At 36.4% G+C, this 10,907-nt stretch overlaps 1 protein-coding gene across 1 annotated transcript; it reads left to right on the top strand.

Moving 5' to 3' along the window:
- Positions 1–766: 766 nt before the first annotated feature.
- On the top strand, positions 767–8,508 carry LOC145956788 (uncharacterized). The gene is made up of 3 exons (XM_083072475.1): positions 767–1,516; positions 2,419–6,859; positions 7,762–8,508. Exon 2 carries the CDS (start codon positions 3,288–3,290, stop codon positions 4,311–4,313), a length of 1,026 nt encoding a protein of 341 aa, XP_082928601.1. The 5' UTR covers positions 767–1,516; positions 2,419–3,287; the 3' UTR covers positions 4,314–6,859; positions 7,762–8,508.
- Positions 8,509–10,907: the final 2,399 nt, after the last annotated feature.

Raw genomic sequence — 10,907 nt, 5'->3', positions numbered from 1 at the left:
CTTTTATATATTGAGTAAAACTGGGAAGCTTTTTGGCGTTCCCTCGCTCTACAAGCTCGCTCGCTCCTTCCTAAAAACTTTTGACTATGGAAATCCGGAGGATTTCCCTTCGACTAGGTTCGAATCTCCAAGCTAAGTGCTCGGAATTCCAAAACTTCGTCGGATCGACTCCTAGAGAGGTTCCTAAGGCAGAGCACTGCTCAAAAACCCCAGAACACTCAATAAGAGAGTCAAGAAATGGTTGAAAAGTGTGTATTGACGTCAAATGACGCCATATTTATAGGAAATAGGAGCAATACGGGCGCTGGGGTCAATACGGCCCGTATTGAGAATTTGTTCTTCAATACGGCCGTATTGAACTCAATACGGCCGTATTGAAGTTCACAAATCTTCAATACGGCCGTATTGAGTCCAGTACGGCCGTATTGAAGTTCAAAACTTCAATACAGGCCGTACTGGTCCCCAAGAAGCCCGTATTGGTCCCAATTCCTCCTATTTTCTATTTTTAGCTATCCTAAGACCTCTTAGACCTATAGAGAACCCTCCTTGGGCCTTCTGGAAGTCCTTCTGGCTGATCCTTCTTCAGTCTTCGAGAGTCTTCAAGCTTTATTTCCGACCCGGACAATTTTAGGGGTCTACAGTATACATCATGTTAGTATAGGTATCATATATTTTGGTCTTGTATTTTGGACCACATAGAGTAGCATTTTAGGTTTTAGGCTAGTTGGGCCTAGTTTTGGGCTTCATGGGCCTTTGGGCTTTTAGTGTAACACCCCAATTTTTTATAAAGAGTATTTTTGTATTAATGGCATTTTCGTATTTAGTAATGGTATTTTCGTAATTTTAATAGAGAAATGAGGGTATTTTTGTAAATTTATTATTAATGGCATTTTCGTAATTTTTAATGGCATTCTCGTAATTTTGTTAAAGTTTTTGGGGTATTTTTGGTTTCTGGAACGGGCCGTTCCAAATGTGGAACGGGCCGTTCCAAATGATAAAATTGTGTATTTTTGGGACGTCCAGAACGGGCCCAGAACGGGCCGTTCTCCAAAGGAGAACGGGGCGTTCTCTTTGCAGAACGGGCCGTTCCAGAAGGAGAACGGGGCGTTCTCCTTGCAGAACGGGCCGTTCCAGAAGGAGAACGGGGCGTTCTGCTGGGTTTTGGAACGGGCCGTTCTGATTTCAGAACGGGCCGTTCCAGTTGAAAATTTTGCGTAGATTTGAAGGGTCCAAAACGGGCGTTCCACTTTTCGGAACGGCCGTTCCGGATAGGTCCGCGAAAATGCCTATAAAAAGGCCCCTCCTCCCTCTCAAATCCACACACCTCTCATCTTCTCTCCCTTCTCTCTTTTCTTTCTCTCTACTTCCTACTGTTGATGGAAGGAGCTTAGGGGTGGAGGTTCTACCCTAGTTCCGGTCCCGATTTAAGGAGAGAGAAGAGAAAGTTCTGCCCGAATTTTTACTACCGTTTAAGGAAAAAGAAGAGGAGGTTCTGCTCAAGTTACTATTCATCCAGGTACGGGGGAAAAGGGGATTATTTATATGTAGAGTACATGAGGGAATTGGGTAGAGGAAGAATTTCTTAGGATTATGATTTTATAATTATTTTATTTGAAGAATCATTAGTTCTATTGAAATTATGTGATGAGGTTTATAGATATGCCAAATTGTAGGAATAATGATCTGGGAAGAAAGAAGAAATCATAAATGCTGTGAACTAGAATTTGGAATAATTATGAGTTTCACTGTTATATTAAATTGATTATCTTATTGATTATTATAATTTATGAATATTATTGCTATATTACCCGTTAAGAATGGATGATCTTGATGTGAATTGCTTGAAGGGTGTGTAAACCCTCATTTTGTTGGGCTTATCTGTTGTGTATGTGATGTGGAATTATGTACGTGATGTGAATTTGAGTTATGAAATGAGAAGTGTGGAATGTGATTGAGATGTGAATGAGATGTGATTATGGTACTGATGACCAGGGGTGAGCACGACCCTAAGCTGATGGGTAGCGTGACCTTGGCACAGTGTTATGTCAGGGGTGAGCACGACCCTAGGCTACTAAAAAGGGTAGCGTGACCTTGGCACAGTGTTATGTCAGGGGTGAGCACGGCCCTAGGTTGGAAAAAGGGTAGCGTGACCTTGACATAGTGAAATTTGTGTGGATTATGAATGAATTGTAATGTTCAAGTGGATTGTGATGGATTGATGTAATTGTGAATTGAGATGTGAATATGATGAATGGTTGATAAATTATGATACACACACACATATATATATATATAGATAAATGCTTATGAATATTTTATTAAATAATGAGTTATTATGAAATTATATTGTGATGTGTTTGTATGTACTTTGCATATAGATATTTTCTTTTCTCACCGTATAAACTGTGGATATTTTAGGAGAAGAAGATCCAGCTACGAGTGGCTTCTAGGATGCCAACAATTAAAATTCTGGGAATGCTCTGATAGTGTGACATCGGGGCAGAGGTTTCTAGAATGAAATATTTATGTGTATTTGGCACTGTAATATTGTTTTGAAAATAATTTGTAAAACTCTTGTGTTTTATGTTTTATATCTCTATTAATGTGATTGTCGAATTTTTATGTGAACCCTTTTACCAACTTAGAAAATTTAACCTTCTTAAATGTATTATAAATTTTTTTATATATGTGTTGGGGTAGTAAGGGTGTCACATTTAGTGGTATCAAAGCAGGCCGATCCAATCGGCCGTGAGTTATGAGTCTACTATGCTTGTTTGGTAGATTAATTATGCTCTTATTTATTTATTTGTGTGCATTGTATTCTCAAGATTTGTCTGATAGACATGATATAATTTGATGATGCTATTTTTTTATTGATCTTTTCATAATTTCTTATTTGTTTGATACTTTTTTTTTTTTTACGTAAAAAGACCTTAAATTTGGATGATTTAAGAGTTTACGGTTAATGGAATTTAGGAATCTATAGTAGTAAGCAATTGAATCAAAGGTGGTTGTATTTGAGAATTGGAGTTTTGATATTTTGATGAGAGATTGGAATGTTCCTTGAGTATTGGTGCTTGCATGTTAACTTTATGGTTTAGGTAGTATGTAAATTTTATTCTCTAAGTCCTTTGTGAGCTGTTTTGAAAAGCTTGAATATGAGTTTAAAGTGGAAAAAAGTGAGTTTGGAATGGTTAAGGTATTTTGTGAAATGTTAGTACACTAATGCTAGTATGATAATTCCTTATGTCTGTTGTTTATTTGATTGTGTACTATTTTCTTAGATTATGGCTGGTAGGAATGATCGTGCAATTGCTGATGCTCTTCAAGCATTAGCACAAGCTGTAAGTAACAACCATAGGACTGAAATCGCTCCTAATTGGTTAGAGCGATTTCAACGAAATAATCCACCTACTTTCCAAGGAGGATATGACCCAGATGTTGCGATGAATTGGCTAATGGAAATTGAAAAGATTTTTAATGCCATGGAGTGTCCTTTCACTCAGAAAGTGAGGTTGGCTACCTTCATGTTGACTGCTGATGCCCATTTTTGGTGGGAAGGAGCACTTCAAAGGATGATTGATGGAGAAATGCAATTGAATTGGGACAACTTCAAGAGGGTTTTTCTTGAGAAGTATTTCCCGGATGATGTAAGAAGCCAGAAGGAAGTTGAATTTCTTGAACTAAAGCAAGGGAATGACACAGTGGCAGAGTATGCTGCAAAATTTGATGCCTTGGTTCGCTACTGTACTCATTATCATGGTGAGGATGGCGAAAGGGCTAAGTGTATTAAGTTCGTGAATGGCCTTCGCCCTGAGATAAAAACAGCAATCAATTATCAAGAAATTTATCACTACCCGACTCTTGTCAACAAGAGTAGAATTTACGACCGTGACAATCGTGCACGTGCTGACTATTACAAGGGAGCTGGAGGTCTTATGCGTACCATAAATTCTAGTGCTTTAGGTAAAAGTAAACCTTACACCAAGTCTACTGGGAATTCAAGTTCTAAGGTGAATAATCAAGATTCGATGCAACGAAAGAGTCAATCTCCAATGGTTGGACAAACATCAAAAGGGGGGAGTGAGGGTTCTGTTCCACACGATAATTGCTTCAACTGTGGGAAGCCAGGTCATAAGGCATATGAGTGTTGGGTACCAAGAGTGATAACATGTTACAACTGTTACGAGAAGGGACACAAAGCTCGGGAGTGCCCCAAGAATAAGAAAGAAACAACAGAGGTTGAAGGGAGGGCTAGCAAGCCTAGAGCCACAGGGAGAGTATTTGCCTTGAGTGGTGTTGAAGCTACTTAATCCAAAGATTTCATCCAGGGTATGTGTTTCATCAATGGAACCCCTCTAATTGTTTTATATGACTGGTGCGACTCACTCTTTTATATCACGTGTATGTCTAAATTACCTATTTTTTTCCTTGTCTTTTGAACTAATAGTAGAGACACCCACTAATGGTTCAGTGATCACTTCTGATGTCTGTCCAAAGTGTCCCTTGACTATTGTTGGTAGAGAATTCATGGTTGACTTAATTTGTTTGCCGATAAGTTAGCTAGTGAAATTAGGAGCTTCCTTGGATTGGCTGAATACTATAGAAAATTCATAGAGGGATTCTCCAAGTTAGCATTACCTTGACAAGTTTGACTACGAAAGGAGTTGTGTTTGTATAGGATAGTAAATGCAAGGATAGTTTACCGGGCCCTTGAGGAAAAGTTGACTAGTACACCTGTTTTAGTATTGCTTGACTTTTGTGGTTTATTGTGATGCTTCTAAAATAGGTTTGAGTGGAGTGTTGATGCAAGAAGGAAAGATAGTGGCTTGTGATTCTAGGCAACTGAAAACTCATCATAGGAATTACCTTACTTATGATTTTAAGTTAACGGTTGTAATATTTAGAGACATTGCCTATATAATTATAAGCTTGAGGTATTTATTGATCGTTAGAGCCTCAATTATTTGTTGACTGAAAGAGTTAAGTTAAGTTTAAACTTCTAAGAGGACTAATATTTCAAACTTAGTTGTTATTTGAGTAAAGTCATTGTGATAACCGATATTTTGAGTAGGAAATCTTTATATTTATTTTCCTTTATGATTAGAGATTCAAATTAGGGATTTAAGTTTGACTTATGAGATTACTCTTAATAGTGTAAAACTAGGTATGACTCGAATACTAAGTGGATCGTTGAAAGAAATTGGAGAAGCATAATTAGTTGATTCATTTGATAACAAGATATGAGATTATAGGATAAGGTGATGGATAAGAATTTGACTTGGGTGTAGATGGAGTGGTGAAATTAGTAATCTGATACGTATACCTAGTGAACTTACACTTAGGTACTTAATCTTTAGAGATAACCATAGAAGTAAAACCAATATTGTAGCAGATACCTCGATTATGATGACCTCTGATATATCATTTTGATGATTTAAGGGTTGGATTTGATTGAAGAATTTAGAGACTTATGCTAGATGAGTGAGATTACCCTTAGAAGCATTGAATGGATTATGCTGAAAGTAACTAGTGAATTAATGGATGAGATTAGAGAAGCTTAGGAGTCAGATCCTTTCTTAGAACCAGGTGGAGAAGATTGGTAGAAGTATAGATAACCAATTCTGAGTAGAAATCAATGTTGTTTTGAGGAGCAAGAACCAATTTGGGTGTTTAGTAATCTTGAATTAAGAAAGATGATTTTAGAGTAAAGACATACGAGTGTTCTTGAAATATATTTACGAACTACTAAGATGTATCAGAGTTGCGCAGCGGAAGTGTAGTGACCTAAGGTGAAGAGAAAAGAAATCATATACTCGTGTTTAGTATACAAGAAATCTTTACAAATTTTGTAGCAATTAGACGTCTCATTTTGGAAGTAAGATGGTGAATGGATAGACCTTAATTATAGGTTTGTTTGAGACATTTAAGAGATTGATTTAGATTCCTTAAAATTTACTTGTCTTACCCTTAGATTTCCTTGGTAAAATGAATAGAGTTGTAGGTAGTGAGGTTGCATAAGAATTAGAAGTAAGAAGCGAAAAATTTACCATTGCAAAAATTTCGAGGACGAAATTTCTAAAAAGGAGGGAAGAATTGTAACACCCCAATTTTTTATAAAGAGTATTTTTGTATTAATGGCATTTTCGTATTTAGTAATGGTATTTTCGTAATTTTAATAGAGAAATGAGGGTATTTTTGTAAATTTATTATTAATGGCATTTTCGTAATTTTTAATGGCATTCTCGTAATTTTGTTAAAGTTTTTGGGGTATTTTTGGTTTCTGGAACGGGCCGTTCCAAATGTGGAACGGGCCGTTCCAAATGATAAAATTGTGTATTTTTGGGACGTCCAGAACGGGCCCAGAACGGGCCCAGAACGGGCCGTTCTCCAAAGGAGAACGGGGCGTTCTCTTTGCAGAACGGGCCGTTCCAGAAGGAGAACGGGGCGTTCTCCTTGCAGAACAGGCCGTTCCAGAAGGAGAACGGGGCGTTCTGCTGGGTTTTGGAACGGGCCGTTCTGATTTCAGAACGGGCCGTTCCAGTTGAAAATTTTGCGTAGATTTGAAGGGTCCAGAACGGGCGTTCCACTTTTCGGAACGGCCGTTCCGGATAGTTCCGCGAAAATGCCTATAAAAAGGCCCCTCCTCCCTCTCAAATCCACACACCTCTCATCTTCTCTCCCTTCTCTCTTTTCTTTCTCTCTACTTCCTACTGTTGATGGAAGGAGCTTAGGGGTGGAGGTTCTACCCTAGTTCCGGTCCCGATTTAAGGAGAGAGAAGAGAAAGTTCTGCCCGAATTTTTACTACCGTTTAAGGAAAAAGAAGAGGAGGTTCTGCTCAAGTTACTATTCATCCAGGTACGGGGGAAAAGGGGATTATTTATATGTAGAGTACATGAGGGAATTGGGTAGAGGAAGAATTTCTTAGGATTATGATTTTATAATTATTTTATTTGAAGAATCATTAGTTCTATTGAAATTATGTGATGAGGTTTATAGATATGCCAAATTGTAGGAATAATGATCTGGGAAGAAAGAAGAAATCATAAATGCTGTGAACTAGAATTTGGAATAATTATGAGTTTCACTGTTATATTAAATTGATTATCTTATTGATTATAATAATTTATGAATATTATTGCTATATTACCCGTTAAGAATGGATGATCTTGATGTGAATTGCTTGAAGGGTGTGTAAACCCTCATTTTGTTGGGCTTATCTGTTGTGTATGTGATGTGGAATTATGTACGTGATGTGAATTTGAGTTATGAAATGAGAAGTGTGGAATGTGATTGAGATGTGAATGAGATGTGATTATGGTACTGATGACCAGGGGTGAGCACGACCCTAAGCTGATGGGTAGCGTGACCTTGGCACAGTGTTATGTCAGGGGTGAGCACGACCCTAGGCTACTAAAAAGGGTAGCGTGACCTTGGCACAGTGTTATGTCAGGGGTGAGCACGGCCCTAGGTTGGAAAAAGGGTAGCGTGACCTTGACATAGTGAAATTTGTGTGGATTATGAATGAATTGTAATGTTCAAGTGGATTGTGATGGATTGATGTAATTGTGAATTGAGATGTGAATATGATGAATGGTTGATAAATTATGATACACACACATATATATATATATATAGATAAATGCTTATGAATATTTTATTAAATAATGAGTTATTATGAAATTATATTGTGATGTGTTTGTATGTACTTTGCATATAGATATTTTCTTTTCTCACCGTATAAACTGTGGATATTTTAGGAGAAGAAGATCCAGCTACGAGTGGCTTCTAGGATGCCAACAATTAAAATTCTGGGAATGCTCTGATAGTGTGACATCGGGGCAGAGGTTTCTAGAATGAAATATTTATGTGTATTTGGCACTGTAATATTGTTTTGAAAATAATTTGTAAAACTCTTGTGTTTTATGTTTTATATCTCTATTAATGTGATTGTCGAATTTTTATGTGAACCCTTTTACCAACTTAGAAAATTTAACCTTCTTAAATGTATTATAAATTTTTTTATATATGTGTTGGGGTAGTAAGGGTGTCACATTTAGTACCCAATATTGGGCTCATTTTCATTCTTGTAATTTTTCCTTTCCATTGTAATTGTTTGACCAATGTAATTAGGTCATTAGAATAGGAAAATACAAGGAATACTAAAGTATGCTAATTAGGTTAAATTAGGTTTAATTTGGAAGTCATTTAAGTTACATTTGAGTCACATGTTTAGCACCATGGGTGGCTGAACATGTGCCACTCAAATTAACCCTAAATGACTCTCAAATCACACCTAAATGCACCTTGGTACCTAAATTTTCGGACTTACACATGTGCACCAAAGTTTGAATTCAAAATTCAAATTTGAATTCAAACTTTAGGCGCCATTTTGTGAGGCTTTAGTTTAGGCACCTATGGGTCACAATTCCGTGCATACTTAAGCCATTCTTTCACCTTTTGTATTCACTTTTGATCATAATTGAAATTTGTGAGCCATTGGCCGAGTTTCCTCTCTCAAAAGTCCCTTAGAGTTCATCTTCAAAACCTTAGGATTTCACCTTAGAATCCTCCTCTTTGAAGTGTGCTCTCCATTGATGCTTGAGCTTGGATGCTTCCCTCCTAGTTCTAGGTTGAGTTCATCCGTGAGTTCTTAGCTTCTAAGTGTTCTTGGGTTGAAGAATCAAGTCTCCATTGAAGAAGATCCGGCCTAAGAAAATCCGTGGAGAAGATCATCCATCACTTCTCCTAAGTTTGCCATCATTTTTGGTATCAAGAGCAAGGTCTTCAAGGAGATAAGTTCTTGAGTTTTTGGTCCGATTGTTTTTGTGTTCTTTGTGTTCTAAGTGTCTTGTTTGAGTTTCTTTTCAGATCTACATGCTTTATATCATATTTTGTTCCATAGATCCATTGGTTGATTGTTCGTGAATTTCTTCCTCAATCAACTTGTTTAGGACCTATTAGCTTGTGCTTGTTTTTGATTTTAATTTTGAGTCTCTCCATTCCTAATATGTGTCCGTGATTGGACTGCATACATTGCATTTAGATTTTGGTTTTAATCCATGTTTTGTCTTAGTATGTTTGTGTAGTCTTTATATGTCTTAAAATTCCTTGAATAGCATGTTGACCTAAATTTCTTTGTGTCTTGTTCATCAATTTGTTGCTCTCGGTTTGCTTATTGTTCTTGCCTCCTATATGTGCTTTTTCTTTTACCTTATTGTGTTCATAACTTGCTATTAGTTCTAGTAAGTTTCTTTAGAGTTAGGTTTCCATTGTGTCTTAAGTTTTCAAATCACATTTCCATTGAAAAATCTTATAAAAATTTTTGTGACTCAAAATTTCAAGTGCTTAATCTTGCTTCTAGTGCACTATCTTTTGGATTCAAATTTTAAAAAGTAAATAGGCTGAAAACAGAGATAAAACAGAGCCTAAATCAAAAGAAAAGACCTAAAGTTCAAAAGAAAAAGAGTTCAAAAGGAATCCAAACCAAAACCTAAAGACTAGTGCACTAGTTTCTTAAGTTACTTGAATTTTGACCTAATTTTTGGCTAACTTGTAGTCTCGGTTTCTATAGCTTGGAATCTTAGAAAAATTTGAAATAAAAGGCAAATATACTCTCTGGACTCTTAACTTGAATATAGAAAAAGAAAGAATTAAAAAAAAAATAGAGAAAGCATTTTAAATAGAAAAAGCCGAGAGGTGTACATTGGTGAAAAATCACTTGATTCCTTGTTATTGTTTTGACTACTACTTGTGCTATACTTATCCAATTGCTTTCAAATTTTTTTTGTTTTGTTCATCTACTCTAGTACCTATCTAGGAACATTCCTAACTGAGTGCTAGCTTTATTTGGAGTCTTATTTTCCAGTTTTACTTGTTGAACCTCTTTGAGTCTTGTCATATATACATATTACTCTTAACTTTTGGTATAAGCTTTCCAAATTGTGCTTTATTGCTTGTCTAGTTTTCTTTCAATAATTTCCCTGTGCTGGAAGTGGCCTCAAATCCTTGCTCAAGGATCAAGAATTTCTCAACAAAGAGTAGGAAAAGTTTGGACACTAAGACCTAAAAATTTGACCTAATTTAGTGACCAAAATTTCTCCTAAACTTCCTTCACTTGAGTGACCATTCCTTTCACCTTGTGAGGAAGCCACCATTAACATCTTTGTTGTGTTTCTTTTGCAGGTCCAGTAGCATCATATTGAAGGATTAGTGGCGGATTAAACACTTGATTAAGTGTTGGAAAACTTGCACAACAATCCGTCACTAAATTGGTCACCAAAACCTCCATTTATTGCTTTCTAGGCTAGTTTAAATTTTGCAATCTCTCTTGTATTTTAAAATCAATTTGTAAAGCTTGGAGGGAGTATTAAGAAGCTGGTCAGGTATATCTACATCCTTGATAGCATCTCACGCGTAGTGCTAGTGGAAGTGGCTTGGAAATTTCATATGTTTCAAGCTTCCACTTAGGGAACTCGACTAGTTACTTATCTTGCTTCCTTTAAGTTACTTATCACGTTTAGTTTAGTCTCAAAAACAAACAAATTGTGAAAAAAAGCATTCAAAATTTTTGTGAAAAGTTTTGGGGAATTGGAAGTACCACAAAGGAGTTTAGTGATTTCCACTTGAAAAGGCTTGGTTATTAAGTGGCTCTTTGTAGTTCACCTCCCTTGATAGTGCAACTTGTACACTTAGACTTCCAAGTGTTATTTTCATTCCTAGAAAATACCAAAAACATTTTATAACTTTTTGCATAGCATATAAAATCTTATTGCTTAATCATGAGTCAACATTCTCAAAGTAGTAGTGACTTTGAATCTCCTAAAAGTTTTAAAAGAATTGTCAAGGAGGTTGAGGCACTAAAACTTTGGAAGCATGATGAAATACTTCAAAAACAAAAAGAAAA

The sequence above is a fragment of the Cajanus cajan genome, chromosome 4 (genome assembly GCF_000230855.2).
Source record: "Cajanus cajan strain Asha chromosome 4, NIPB_CcT2T_4, whole genome shotgun sequence".
NCBI lineage: Eukaryota > Viridiplantae > Streptophyta > Magnoliopsida > Fabales > Fabaceae > Cajanus > Cajanus cajan.
Note: the sequence above shows the minus strand (reverse complement) of the source record. Positions and strands in the feature narration are given on the sequence as shown.

Excerpts from the sequence above, each read along its gene's own strand:
- LOC145956788 (XM_083072475.1), top strand. The coding sequence starts at position 3,288 with ATGGCTGGTAGGAATGATCGTGCAATTGCTGATGCTCTTCAAGCATTA.